At 41.0% G+C, this 15,328-nt stretch overlaps 1 protein-coding gene across 46 annotated transcripts in view; it reads right to left on the bottom strand.

Annotated features, from left to right (window-relative positions):
• LOC102072464 (uncharacterized) overlaps nt 1-15,328 on the bottom strand; it is a 430,853-nt gene that overhangs the window by 264,305 nt on the left and 151,220 nt on the right. For 4 of the 46 annotated variants that reach the window (XR_012578873.1, XR_012578901.1, XM_074534624.1 and 1 more), the window contains one exon: nt 677-712. The exons of 38 other annotated variants lie outside the window; for them this stretch is intronic. Coding sequence is in view for 2 of the 8 variants with exons in the window: in XM_074534624.1 (XP_074390725.1) it covers nt 677-712 (36 nt within the window). In the remaining 6 variants the exon portion in view is untranslated. Of the gene's footprint in view, nt 1-676; nt 713-4,038; nt 4,222-5,550; nt 5,655-15,328 lie in introns of all 46 variants that reach the window. 4 more of the 46 variants (XR_012578888.1, XR_012578882.1, XR_012578861.1 and 1 more) reach the window with 2 other exon arrangements.

Below are 15,328 nucleotides of genomic sequence, written 5' to 3'. Positions count from 1 at the left end.
TATTCAGCAAGACCCCAGGAAGATCCACACAGAAAAATGCTTTTCTCTCTAAATTGTCTACCACAGCCTTTGAATTTTCAATGCACTTATTTCATGTTAGTCTGTTTTCATCAACAAAAACCAACTGACTGTCTGTTTTAGAGACCCCAGAGTCACACTCAGATCTGTGGTGGTGAAGCCTCACCACCAGGCTGCCGAGAGCAGGGATCAGGCAGTAGTGCAGCCTCTGCATCCAGGGCATGCACAGAGCAGAGTCAGAGCATCCACAACAATTCACAGTGGTGTGGATTTGAATTAAGAACCACCATGGAAAGGGTAGCCTGGAAAATTTGTTCCACAACACACGCACTCACTGCTCACACTCGGATGAGAATGAATGTACACCACAAACATTTGCCAAGTGTCTAGACAAGCACTTCTGGTGGTGTTAGCTGAGTAAATTTGCAGTGAGTTTGCACAAGCTACAACAGAGCTGTGAACACCAGCTGAGAAAAGGCCAAATAAGGTGACAGATTAATCCCATTGAGTCAATTCCCATCTTTAGGGCAACACAGTGGGTCAGGCACATCCAAACAAGAAAATGCTTCACAAAAAGAACAAGACACAAAAAATATTATGTCTGTACACAACACCATGCAAGCCAATATGTTAGGATAATAGCAAGCTCAAGTCTTACTTTCTCCAGTTTCCCATTCCTCATTGAATTCGGTGGCTTGAAGGGATGGATGACACCATGTGGAAGAAAAAGGCAAATCAAAAGGATAAAATGGGGAAAGTAAGGAGAAGAGAGACAACCAAGGGAACAACTTTTGCCAATTCACTGACCTTGGTATATTCTGTTGTATTTTTTAAAGATAATTTTTCCCTTTAGAAATACTCATCATTGGCCACATGCCTGGATGAGTCAAAAAGAAGACACATGGGCACTCAACAGACAGAGAGATTTAACATATTGTCATTGTTCTCTGGAATTTATTTTGGATAATGAATATTCCAGAACAGAATTCTTTTCTTTTGGTCCAAATATTACAGAAAATATTTAGCTTAAACCAGTCTGCTAATGTATTCTCATAACTGTGTATCTTTGACAGTAACATTAGCAGCTAAAAATCCACAAAATAAACAATATAGGGAAAACTAGGTCATCAGTCATAGTATAGAATGAAAAATGCAATCAGAGCTACTTTTAATAAATGCTCACACAGCATTTCTGCACTTTTGTGTTTCTTTTACAGAAGGTTTGATGTTGCTGAGTATTCAGTGTTGAATTTTTATTTCCGAAAGAAGTTATAAATTAAGCAGCCTATTGTGCTTAGAGTAAGGTTATGATCACTGTACTATATGTCATGTCATTCTTTCAGACTTGGAGCTAAAAATACAACTTCGTGAAAATCCCTGCTACTGTTAACAACCCCATGAAGTTCTTTGAAGTGCAGTGTGGCTGTCAAATGTGTCAGTTACCGAGGGAGCCTCTCATGGTGCTGAAGAATGAAATATTTGATTTGTGAGTCATGAAGAGTGGAATAGAGACGGGCTGACACAGAACTGAGCAGGTTCAATAGCCTGATCACCAGTTCTTTAGCTGGGTATGTGAATGTCAGATGCCAGAAGTGGATCAAAGTGCCCCAGGGTGCCGTGAGCTCTGTGTGGCACATTTGGAGCCATTAGAGAGTCTGTCCCTGCACTGCACTGCCACCACACAGAAATCTGTGCAGAACAGAGGCCAAAATGCTGGAGGAGGCACTAAGGGAGAAGCACAATGGGACAAGTGCTTGGGAAGACACTCAGAGCAAACCAAATCAATCAGAAGGGCTTGTGACTTGAGCCATCCTGCAAAAACTTGGGTTGAATGCAGCATCTCTGGCACACCCAGCCACACGTTGTAGTTCTGATGTTCTGATGTCTCACAGCCTCTCCCCAGAGAAATGGTCTTTATAGGATGAAAGAACATGGCCTCAAATGCTGGTTGTCAGGGCCAGTTCCCACTGCTATGCATTACATGCAACATTTGAACCCTCCAATTACAACCCTGTTATGCTAACCACTGCCCAAAATACTGTGAAACCCCCACTTCAAATCCAAAAATACTGTTATCACTCACGTATCTTTGGTTGTGCTAAGTGTTTTTTCAATATATTAAAAAAAAGAACATGAAGAACATTTAGCCTTTTTCATTTTTAAATTATATCTACGCCTCCTAATCAAGGACTGCAAAATAAAGTCACGTCATTGGACTTTGAGTTCACTTTTCTTTTGCAACATAATGCAACACATTTTTAATTTCTTCATCTTAAATTCATAAAAGAAGCTGCTGTCACTCTACAAAAAAACAGATTTCTCTTCTTATTCCCACCATCAAGATAGTTCCAGGATTTTTCAAGCTGATTCTGAGCTAGTGTAGAAATTGTTATTGTTTTAATGTAATGGTTTAGCTCTTAAAAATCCAACATATTTATTTGAAGGAAATAGAACAGTTTTACTTCTCTTTCTAATATCTGAATATTAAAAGTATTGCTGTATGCTTTAGTTCTCCAAGGTTCAAATCTCTCTGAAAACGTTTCTTATATTGTTCATTTATTTTTTATATATATATATATACATTTGAATCTCTCTAGCCAGATTACTCCCAGCTTCTAATAGAAAGTAGCTGTAAGTGAAGATTGGCATGTGCTACTCTCCTCAAAATCACTTTGCCATGTTATTCCACCTGTTGTACCCATGTTTGCTACACTATTTTTGGTATTGACACAACACTGCTACCTTTGTGAGCAGCTCTATGATTGAAGATTTAATGAGAATTGCTAAAGATGAAAGATGAAGCACTGAATTTCATGAAATTGTAAATCCTACTACAATTAATTTGAAGATGCACATTCCAAGCATGTGCCAAGACACAAACCCATGTGTTTAAAGGAGAAAGAATCAGTCTTCTTTTAACACTACCTAGATTTTACATCACAGTCCTAATTTTGTTTAAACAAAATTTTAATGTTTGACTATGGAAAGGATGAGCTTGCTTTGTTTAAAATTAGACGTACACCCAAGAAAGGTTGAGGGAAATTATTGGCCTGTAGGGTCAGGCAGGAAGAGCATTGGTCACACCCTCAGTAATGGCTGGATGTCTGTGAAAGTCACAAGAAATACTCAGAGTTTTTAGAAAGAAGAATCTGTACTGGTGTGCAGATTAACTTCATAATCTTGCAATGAATTTCACTGATCTTTCAATTCATATGAACAGTAACTTCCAAAGAGCGTTAGAAATAATGAAGTCATGATGAAGTACAAATAGGGAAAGTATGCCAAACCTCAGCCTGAGGTGGCTGGCAAGTTATAGAAACATTTTTACATGCTTAAACTAGCAGGAGAGTTGCATAATTGATTAGAAAATTACAGAGAAAATAAACTTTCATTTTCATGGAAAAAGTAATTTTGTGCCTAGGGGGCTTCACTCAGAAAGTTCCTTTGGTGTTCAAGCACTCCACTTTGGACAGTTCATGTCCAGGAGCAGGAGTACCACATCTGTGCTCTGCCTAAGCCAGGAGTCTCATCAGCTCATTAACCTGAGCTCTGTATCACATGAAAGCAGTCACCTGGCCTTCTGATCTGAGCAAGCCTTCCCAGACCAGTGGTGCAGCCTCATGCTCCCAATCCAGCCATGCTTCCCTTACACCAAGCTGCCTCCTCTTCAGTTGGATCTGACTCGAGAAAACAGATGAGCCTTTTAAAGGATTTTCACATTCCCATGGATTATAGAAAGACACAGCTTATTAAAGCTCATTTGGAGCATTTCCTCAAAGAGGAATCTTACTGTGCTTCAGTCCTGTTGCAATTCATCAGTGTTGATTTCTTTAAACTGGTGTCCACTGTATTTATTTGTTGACTTTTTCAATATTTACACAGGATGTAATGATCCACTGATAGTTCACTAAGTAGTTCATTTATCTTGTTAGAAACCAAACTAGGAAATCTCTAGGAAGCATGGCCAGCAGCCAAGGGAGGTAATCCTCTCCCTCTTACTCCACTTCCATGAGAGCCCACCTGGAGTACTGAATCCAGCCCTGGAATCCCCAAACTATGGATGTGGACCTGTTAGAGAGAGTCCAGAGGAGGCCATGAAGATGATCATAGGGTTGGAGAAATTTTTCTCTGAACACAGGCTGAGAGGTGGGATGGTTCATCCAGAAGAAGGCTCCAGGAGACCTTGCAGCAGTATTCCAGTACCTAGGACAGGTGCAGAGGAACTTTTCACAAGAGCATGCAGTGATATGATACAGGAGAATGGCTTTAAGATGAAAGAGGTTTAGGTCAGATATTAGGAAGAAATTCTTTACTGGGAAGGTGGTGAGGCACTGGAACAAGTTGTGTCTACAAGTGGTTGTGTTCAACCACTACAGCAGTGGTTGAACTAGGCAACCTGAACTAGTGAAAGGTATCCCTGCTTACAGTAGAGGAGTTGGAAGTAGATAATCTTTAAGGTCCCCTCCAACCCAGATCATTCAATGATTCTATGATCTCCAAACTGTTTTACAAGAGCTCATAGCCAGAGATTTATGACCTGCAGATCAGTGTGCAAGGATCAGTGTTTTCAGAATTCCTCCACTCCATATATTTCCAAGAGAAAATGACATTTTTTAAAACCACAAGTGCACTCTAGGCACTGTACCTAGAACCTGAAGGGCAAGTGGCTATTTGGAACACAAATCTTGAACTGCCCCTGTGCTAGGTTGTCCCTGTGGTTCCCTTTTCCCTGGCACCTCTTCTTGCCACCCTCAGTTCATGGCCAGAACAACCACGCCTCAGCCCTCCTGAGGGAGACTGAACGATATTGCAACACAAATATTAGCAGCAAGACTCTTGAAACCCTCTGAAAGGGAAACAAAGGAAGACTCTGTCCACACCATTGCCCCTCTCTGTATTATCACACAGTGAACCTAAGCCACTGTTCCTTGCTTCTTCATCAGCCTCCAGGTTTTCTGGTATCAGCCTTTGGATGGGTTGGGCCAGCAGCTGCTCCTGGACATATTGTAACTAACCCCAACAGAATCAGCCACAATTTTCCAGCTTTACACAGATATTACAGACAAGGACTATGCAGAGTGTTGGTGCAAGGGAATGCAGACATTTTAAGATTATAGTAATATATATATTCAGAACTTCAGAGTAATCATGTTCATATACTGATATAGGTAATATACATATACTGATGAAGGTAATATATATATATTAGTTTGACTAAAGAGGTCATAAGATTTTTCAAGGAAGAGATGGAGATAATTGAAATGCATTGATATTAATTATTGCTTTTATTTTATGGATTTTGTAAAGTTGAATGTGATAAAATAGCTTCAGAACACTGTACTGAAATGGAAAAAGAAAATACATTACTTTTTCAAGGCTCTCCCTTCTCTGGTAATTATTTGTTGAATTCAGCAGAAGTTAATTAGGAATTTCAGGACTTTTTTCCGGGGGGGGGGGGGGGGGGGAAGTATTTGTTTTAGGAAATAAAAAAAAAATTGCTCTAATACCACATCTATTTAGAAAAACACTCACCCTGGCTTAATGAGGGAAAGAGGAGTAAAGAGCTCAGTTTTGTGATCCTCTGTCACATTGGTGAGTACTTTATTCTCCAAGTGCTTCAGCTGGGGCCAACAAATCTGCATGTACAGAGCAGAGCACTTAGCAGGTTATATAAGATTAAAACGGGTGGCAGATTTAGGTCACACCAAAGGTAAAAAATACCCATTATTTTTCAGAAATAAAAGTGTAGATACCATAAAAAAGGAAAAGACAATACATATTTGACAAAATTTGGGAGGAAGAGACATGCCTTGTATACAACTAAGGGGTAGCAAAGAAAATTGATGCCACAAGCTCCATGGCTGGAAGCTCTCCATCTCAGTGGGAGCACTGAGACAACCAGAACAACCTGCCACAAAGTCACCACCTGAGGAGGTACCACCTTCATTGATTTCTTTGATTTAGAAATTATTCCAGTGCTCTAGTCAGCCAGATAATCGTTTTACAAAAAGAATTATTAGTATCAGAACTTCTGCAGCTCTGAAATGTCCCTCAGCAAGCAAACAACTAACTCTTCCACCCACTCAGTACGCCCCCACTTGTGAATTGCAATTAGCATTGCAAATGTCTTTCCCTTTTCAGAACTATTGATTGTGCTATTAAATAGCAGCAGAGAGTTTAAATGCTTGGAAATCTGCTTTAACCTCCATTCTATGTTACCTATCTACCTACCAAACTATCAACTATCTGTCTATCTATCTATCAGAAAAAAAATTAATCCCATTCTCTACAGGTGCTACCATGACACAACCATTGCACAACCTTCTATCTATGGGCAATATATATAATACTATAGTATTCCCACTCACCTTTTAAAGGATTTATTTAACATGGTCTGAATTTTTTTCCGCTAATTAGGGGAAATTCTCCCATTGTATATCCCCCCTGATAATAGCCTAGACAAAACATTTATGACTAGTTAAAAGAAATAGTATTAGGCCAGTTCATCTTCTGTGTATCTTTGTTTTTTCTGCTTAATACCCCACTTTATTTAAATCTGAATATATAGATACATATGGATGTGTTGGTTATGAGGCAGAAAGAAAGTGAGATATTCAATATATAGTTGCATCCAGACATCGCTTTAAAGGGTGAATACAAGGCTGTATTATGACTGACAAGAGTTCCGAAAATTGCAATTGTGGGCAGTGAGCAAATGCCACATTGGTACAAGTGTTCTTAATACACCTTGTGCAACACTGGTATAAACCCAGCAATTTACCACGCACTGCAAGATGATTGCAAACATCCTCTATAATCCTGTGTAGGCCTAGTGGTGGAGCTGAGAGGTGAAGCAGAAAGACTAAGTAGTCCTTCCTAAGAAGGACTTCGAGGAAGAGGTTGAGCTGGAGCCTCACTCTACCATGCCTATGCCCCACATCACAACCTCCTCAATTAAGAAAAAGAAGGTAAAGTAGTAAATACCTGAAAAAAAACCCTGAAAAATATAAAACTCTTTCCCTTTTGAGAGGACTGGAGGGCCCAGTATGCTGACTAGACCAAATCTGCTGCTCACTGTCATCTTTGAAAGGTCACGGGAATCAGGAGAAGTGAGAATTGGAAGTAGCTGAAGTCACCCCAATCTTCAAGAAGGGAAAGAAAGAAAACTCAGGGAGCTACCAACCAGTCAGGTCAGCCTCAGCTCAGTCCCTGGAATGGTGATGGAGCAGAAAGGAAAGTGGTGGATATTGGTTAGCTCAACTTAAACAGGGTTTTCAACACTCTCTCTCACAATATCCTGATTAACAAACTCAGGAAGTGCAGACTGGATGAGTGGACAGTGAGGTGGATTGAGAACTGCCTGAATGGCTGATCCCAGAGGATCATGGGGCCCAAGATGTAGTTGGAGACCTGTAACTGGTGGTGCTCCCCCAAGGTTCAATACTGGGCCCAGGATTATTTGACATATTCATCAGTGACTTGCAGGAAGGGGCAGAGGCCTCCTCAGTGAGCTCCCTGCAGACCCAGAGCTGGCAGGAGTGGCCAATACCCCCAGAGCTGGGCAGCCCTTCAGAAAGGCCTGACAGGCTGGAGAGAGGGGCAGAGGAAGGGTCTGGAGTTCAGAAAAGGCAAATGCAGGGCCCTGCACTGGGGAAGGACCAGCCCAGGCAGCAGCACAGGCTGGGGGTGCCCTGCTGGAAAGCAGCTCTGCACAGAAGGGCCTGGGGGTCCCATGGACAATGAGCTGTCCATGAGCCAGCAGTGCCCTGGTGCCAGGAGGGCCAAGGGGATCCTGGGGTGCATTAGGGACAGCAGGGCCAGCAGGGCAGGGAGGTGATCCTGCCCCTCCACCCAGCCCCAGTGAGGCCTGTCTGGAGGGCTGTGTGTCTCTCAGGACAAGAGAGACATGAAAGGGACACAAGGAGCTCCTGAAGTGGGTCCAGCAGAGAGCAACAAAGACATTTAAGGGGGTGGAGCACCTCCCTTGTGAGACTGAGGGAGCTGGGCCCGTTCAGCCCTGAGAAGAAGCAGCTGAGAGGGGACCTCATCAGAGTCTGTAAGTGTTTGAAGGGAGGGTGTCAAGGGGAGCCAGGCTCTTCCCAGGATTGCCAAGCTTAGGACAAGAGGCAACAGGCAGAGTGTGATGCACAGCAGGTTCCACATGAATATGTGGTGAATTTCTTCCCTGTGCAGTGACCAAGCACTGGCACAGATTACCCAGAGAGGTCATGGAGTCTCCCTCACTGGAGACGTTCAAGAACCATCTGGACAGAATCCTGTGCCAGGTGCTCTGGGATGGCCCTGCTTGAGCAGGGAGGTGGGACCAGATGACCTTCCAGCCTTTCCCATTCTGTGATTCTGTGAGATCTCTGTACCACCACAAAAAGATTCACAAGCTCTGTGTCCAGGAAGGGAGGAGACAGAAAACTGCAATTTTAACAACTTCTGACACTAGAGGATGAGCAGGGTATGGAAAATCAACACATCAGAAGGGCTTTGTTTATTTCAGTCACAGACAAACTTCAACAAGACTTCATTTGCATTTGCACAAACAGCAAAGTGTGCTACAGTAAGCTTTTGTAAATTGATTAGCTGGAGGAGGGGAAAGCAGACCTTCCTAGCTTTGAAGATCCATTTGTAAGCAGGGGAGGAATGTGACGAGTGATCCTATGAGGCAATCCAGAGGAGGGGAGTCCATGCTGCTCCAGAGGACTCCACCTTGGGAGAACCCACTGGGCTAATCCTCAGCTGCAGCAACTAAGGCAGCTTTTCCTGAAGGGCTTGGGGAAGAGATGAGTTTTTGACACAAGTTTGCCATGCTTAGTTTGATGCTTTCATAGAAGCAGCTCCATCTCCATAATCAAGAGCTTTTCTCTTTGCTTTCCTGTTTTGATTTTAAGCTTGTCTAGCCACAGTATTTTGACAAATTTAGAGTGCATCAGCATTAGGGATGTAGTATATTCAAGTGATGTTGCAGACAGGCCGTATGCAAACTGAGACAAGTCTGGGAATCCATGGGGTCATGGTGAAGTGCTAGGAACAAAGGAAAAAACCTCATGGGGAGGGATTATTCACTTGTTTCTGACACAGAGTTTCAAGCTGAGAGAATCAGCTGCTTTGAAAAAGTCTCACATTATCACATGTGTCTCTTCTGATAAAACATCAGGTAACCCTTTGTTCCAGGTGTAAAGTACTCAGCTTGCTTATTGACTGCACAGTGGTAAATTCTTCATTAAAGCTGGTTTCTAGCTGTATCTCAGAAACTGAATGTTCATTTAAGTGAAAAGTGACCTGAAACCATTGCTACTGAGCAATCAGACATTATACAGGAAAGTCTGTGCAAGTCATCAGACAGATTGCAATAAGGTATCTCAGAGGTGAAAGATAAAAACCCAACTACAGTTGGCTTGGCAAAGTGTTCTCACAGGAACATCTTGCTCCATGAACACTGCCATTCTTAGAAACAGACCAGCTTTAGGCATGGTTTCTAAGATTCAGGGGAGTCTGGAGACTAGACAAACATCCCTTCTTGAAAACAAGAATTTAAATTTTTTTCCTGAACTGAGATGGACCAATTAACCCGGGCCAGAAGAGTGGAATCCCCCGAGAAAACTGCCATGACAAGAAGGGAAGCTTAAACTTGTGGTTCTTGCATGCCAACAAACTTTGCTAAGTAATTAGCTCAAGACCATTAGTTTCTTAATTGGTTAGCTATTCCTTCCTTCCTATGTCTGCAAATGAGAGGGTAAATTTTCCTGTGATAGGAAACTCAGTTATAATGTTATATCCTAAGGAGAGTAGTTTCAAAGTGTTTGTTTTTCTCTTGAGACCTGATGAGACAGAATCTGTTTTTATCTCTATTGAGTTCAGGAACTCAATGACCTTTTTATCTACGTAGACAAAAGTAAGGCCATTCCCCAAGCAGGTGGTCCCACACCATTGCATCTCCAATCTGTAACTTTTCATTGGAACTGCATTTCACTGCTCTAGCTCCAGCACCTCTAGATGAGCCTTACATTTCAATCAAGGTAATTTCCAGCCCGTGATAATTTTTATCCCCCTACTTTTACATTGATTTATAGAAATTGTGATGAAAGATTCGGAAAAAAAAAATCTGTTAGTGTTCAATTACTTCCTTTTTTTTTATAGCAAGCTGGTTACATTAAGCAAAAAAGGTATTAAACTGCCACACTGACATGGAACAGCAAGCTGACTTAGATTTGCTCTTGGAAAAAGAGTCAGCAGAAATGAATTTATATTTCCTTAAATGTTGCATATGTGCAAATATTCTGATTGTTCAGTAAGCAGGCAGTTCAGTAAACCTACAGCATGCTATAAAACCTCAGCAGAATCTGAAATGGGAATATTACAGAAAAAGGAGTTATGGGTGCAAAATATGCTTGGACAGAAATCACCATTTCCCTGTATAATTACATAGTTTATTACAGCTGATTTTTCATGCAATTAGTAAATTAGATCAGGATGTTCTAAGTTTATTTTTTCAGCAATCTGCAAAATATTAAAAGCAATAAAATAACAAATCCAGACATTTATATTGAAGTGCCTGTGGGGCAAGTTGCCATATTTCAGGCTTACTAAGGACTTTATTGCCAAATCCCAATTTATAGGACTCTGACATAAAATGAATCCTTTTAGTGCAGCTGTGTTTATTTTAGTACAGAGTATGCCTACGTTTGTGCTTTAGTTCAGATCATGAACGTGCTTTTGAAGGCAGATTGTGCAGTTGCTGCCACTTAGAATGCTTTGATTCATATGATGGAAGGGCCTCAGAGGATACTTTTACAATTAACCAGCTTCTTTTCAAATTAAAACAAACTGGAGAATGGGATTGAGGAACACATTTACTGTCCTCCAGCTGCTATGACCATTTTGTCCTTTGAACCAGAGCAGAACTAGTTTGAAGTAAAACTCACCTGAAATGGGAAAAAAAATGTTCTCAACGAGTCCTCAACACTGGCTGGATCTCTTCCTATGGCACTGAATTTCTTGCATGTGTAGGTACAGCCTCCAGAGGCCCACAGTAAGCACCAAAAATTCCTTTCCATTCCTCATAAGGAAAAAAATTTCAGTCTCAGTGGACAGTGGGTTTCCCAGTCAAGTGCTTTTGAGCCTCTGATGTACAAGTGAGATCATAAATTATCTAACTACTAAACCACAGAGAAATTTAATGTGATCTTTCCCAAATAGCAATTAACCTAATATTATCCTACAAAAACACCAAAGACATTTCAAACCAGACTGGTGTGTGTCATTAGAATAACACGGCTTATGTCACATCACATTCACTGGCTTGCATGAAAACCTCCAAAAAGAAATATCTCCCTTTTGTCTTTATTTTAGACTGTAAGGCCACTGGCTTAGGGACCACAACATTGTGATATGAGAGTGGAAATCCCCTTTCTGTTCATGACTTGGCCTTGCTGCTGTTTATCCATTCAGCAACATCACCTCCCTATGTATGCTCTTCACAAAAGCTAAGTGTATTTGTCCACACATTTGGCAATTAGGGATTTCCATCTGGAGTTAAGTTATGCACTCTTACTGAAGTGCTTCTCAAGGACAGTCAGTCTCAATAATACAAAACCTCCTACAACAGTAATGGTGTTAACTTCAATGTCAAGTACCTAGATTTGTTAAAATATTTTAAATTTAAATTTGAAATCAAACTATAAAAGTTGTACAGGACATTTTAAGTCAAGTATAAGCTCTGCTTCTATGACCTTAGACTTATCTATATCATTTGGTGATTTTATTCATTTTGCTTGAGGATAATAAACAAGAGGAGTTACAGCAGTTTCCATGCAGCCAGATAAAGATTAGTGCTCCCTAGGACAGAGTTCAAGGGAATGTCACCCCTGAACCCTGTATCCCCTCAGGGAAGTTTAGTTGTTAACACAGTCTCAAACAAGTGCAAAGTAGTATGTAGCACATACAAATTTCATAGTTATGTAATTATGCAAATCGCACTTACATGAACTATGTCATCCATAAGAGAAAAAATACCACTAAGCCTTGTGGAAAAGAATTTCCTGCTTTTAGAGGCACTAAATTTAGATGTCTAATTTAAGCACGAAAGCAGCCATTATCTGATTCTGTTTATGATCAAAGCAGGGAATAATTGCACCTGTCTCTACTGAGGAACAACATAATTTTCATAGTGGGTGGAAGCCAGTGATACGCTGGGAGGGATTAGGAAATATATGAGCTGGATGGCAAAGCCTTTGATTCTGAATGGAAACAGATGGAGACCCTGGCACACCAGGGCCAGGGGTTTTCTACCAGCCAGGACTTTGAGGACATGCTGTGTAGACCATATTCAAGTCCTTGCCCATACACAGTAGATCCACTTTTATACCTTGCCAAGAGACGTGTTTCACAGGCTTTTCTGGATTTGATACAAGGATAGAACCAGTCTTGAGTTTCCTGAGTTCCCACTGGCTACATTTTTATAAAGCTGCGACCTATTACTCAATTTTGATATTGCAAATGCACAGTTCACTTTGGTTTGATATGTGTGTGGCATAGCAAGCTTTAAGAGGATGACCCTGGAGTGCTCTAGCAAAGCCCACCACACCAATACAATCCTCTGTGGTACCTGTAAGGCAGCAGGGTGCATTCCACTTTAGTGCCAGGGCCAGCCTGGGAGCTGGTAATCCAAGAACCTCTCTGTAAGAGGCATCTTTCACCAGGCAGCAGCACAGGACTGACCCTAGGAAGTTGTAAGAAAGTGAGAAGCAAATGGTAAAATGGAATATCTGAACATGGAAGGTCCTCCCAGGAGTTCTTCAGAATAACAAAGCTGAGGCAGAACTTCTGCCTGCCTGTCATTTAACTTAAATCATAGCTATTCTCTGACAACACAAGATCAATTTGCAATGCTTTGGAGATTCAGTGTGTATTTGCTTTGCTTGCTTTCTCTTTATTTGGAGAATATAAAATGAGGATAGGAAAAAAGACAAAATTTTCACAGAAAATCTTGTTCTCAAGGCAGAGAGAAAGCAACTGGAATAAAAAAGCCTTTACTTGATAAGGGATAAGGTGGTACTACAGAGCCATGAACAAAGCAGCACTATGTAAACCAAACTTAACAGAGTCTGATGGGCCAGTCAGGTGTATAAACATGCAGACATCAGAAATCTGCTTACACAGAAACAGAAGTGATGGCACTGAAAAACTTTTCAGAGAATGCATTATTGCTGAGAGGTGGGTACAGAGTTTAATCCAGTCTGGGAAAACTGCCTGCACTTTTGCTTTTCCAGTGAAGGAACCTGCTGGTGGCAAAGCAGGAGTTATTTCAAGCCTAGATATGTAGATGCAGGGAACAGAAGAAGTTGCTTATGAGAGGTGGGTGAAATTGCCAAAGATCATGAGGACTGGTTGGGAGTTAAGGCTGAAATAAGTAACTGTGGGGCAAATGAACAATCCACATCCCATGAGGAGAACTGATCATCCTCATCTTACAGAAGACTCATACACTGAGGAATTACTTACCTTATTTCAAAAGTGCAAAATATTTACACAGTAACAGAAGATCCCAAGACATGCATTATCTACAGCAAGAGTGGAAAGCTTAGACCACTTTATCATTACACTGCAAGAGAACTTGGTATATTCTGTACAGAGAGACTTCATGATGAATACTTAACATCTTTTGAAAGATGCAGTGTCAAAACCACTAGAACTTCTAGAAAAAAAAAAAAAAAGAGAGGTTCATGAAAATGTCTGTTAAACTTTCTGGTTCTGCTAAGTGGATAAAGTATTGGATAAAGTATAAGAAGAGCCTTACTTATACAGAGGAACCGTAACAGATGCAAAACCGGCTTTCAGTACTAGGGGGAAAAAATACATGCCAGTGAGAGACCAGGAAAAAAAGCAAGAGAAAATTATTTAAGACTTATCCACAGAGCACAAGAAGAAACTAAATTATGAAGATCTGTGCATCTAAACTCCAAAACTCAACACCTTTTGCCATTCTGAAGATGGAACAAGAACAACAGAGGCTGCAAATCCTGTCAATCTCTGTAGTGGTTTTTTGAGGTGGGCAGATGGGCCCATTATAAAATCATCAGCTTGTACACAGCATTTCAGTATAGTTCAGTTATGACCAGTGCGTCTATTCCCGTGTTTCAATTCCCACTTATTTCCTTTGTAGTGAATGGAGCACAAATGCAGAGACACAGCAATTAAATTGTCATTCACAAAGGCTGAAATTGAAGCACATCTTTCCAACAGAGGCATCTATGCCTGCATTCACATTATTACTAGATCCTTCACTGTTTCCTTTTCAGTGGTTTTACAGTTGCCTAATAATTAGATATTCAGTTCATTGCTCAAAAAAACTCCGGGAAACATGATGTGAAAAAGAAAAAAATAAATGAGAAAGTGGTATACCTGTCTGAAGAAATGCAGAGAAAGGCAAACCCCATCTGTCTGCAGTCATCTGCCTGGACATTGGATGTAGATTGTCTGAAAGCTAGACACTTGCAGAGTAGGTAGAGCTACACATCAATTTGCACACCACAGCACATTAGTTTGCCACAAAGAAAATGTGCTGTTCCATACTTTTGGCTAGCCCTGCCTCATGTTCCATTAGCCCTGGCCATAGGAGACTTGCCCAGTCTTGCTGTTCCCAGATGAAATTTATTCCTGAAATCTATCCCAGCAAACCAGCAAAAATTATCTTAGTTTCTTAAGCTATAATTAGATGTTTCATTCCCATTGCACTGATCTTCTGCCTCTGAGCAAATTTTGTCTTTGTTGCTAGATAGGAATAGTCTTTCCCATATGTAAAAAGTATTCATTAACCATTTTTACTGGTGTCCTTTCAAAATTACAGGCCCCAGCATTTCTCCAATAACACCTGGTGACTGCTGGTTTAAGATCTGCTTCTGCATGCAAGAATTGACTGGCCAAAGAGGACAAAGATACTGGCTCTGCCATACAAATAGAAGTGGCAGGTCATCCTGCCACATCCACCACTGCATCCTCCAGGCTGGGTAGGGAAGGGAAGGACAGGGAGCACAGGTGCAGTGAAATTGAGGGGCAGATAGGGAATAACTGCTAAGAACACATGGAGAAAGGACAGATGATCCTGAGGTTCATAAACTCTTCTGTATTTTTCGAGGCTTAGCAGCATTCAGACAGAAGCAGGAGCTCATTTTATTTTAAAAGATGCTATCTGGGAATTACAGAAATAGACTGGACTCTGACTGGCATTACATTAATCAGCCTCACTATCATTGCTATAACAAAACTCATCTCTAGCTACTCAGGGAATGGCTACAGCTCT

Source organism: Zonotrichia albicollis, chromosome 2 (genome assembly GCF_047830755.1).
Source record: "Zonotrichia albicollis isolate bZonAlb1 chromosome 2, bZonAlb1.hap1, whole genome shotgun sequence".
NCBI classification, from domain to species: Eukaryota; Metazoa; Chordata; class Aves; order Passeriformes; family Passerellidae; genus Zonotrichia; species Zonotrichia albicollis.
The sequence above is the reverse complement of the archived record's forward strand: the minus strand, read 5'-3'. Positions and strand labels throughout refer to the sequence as shown.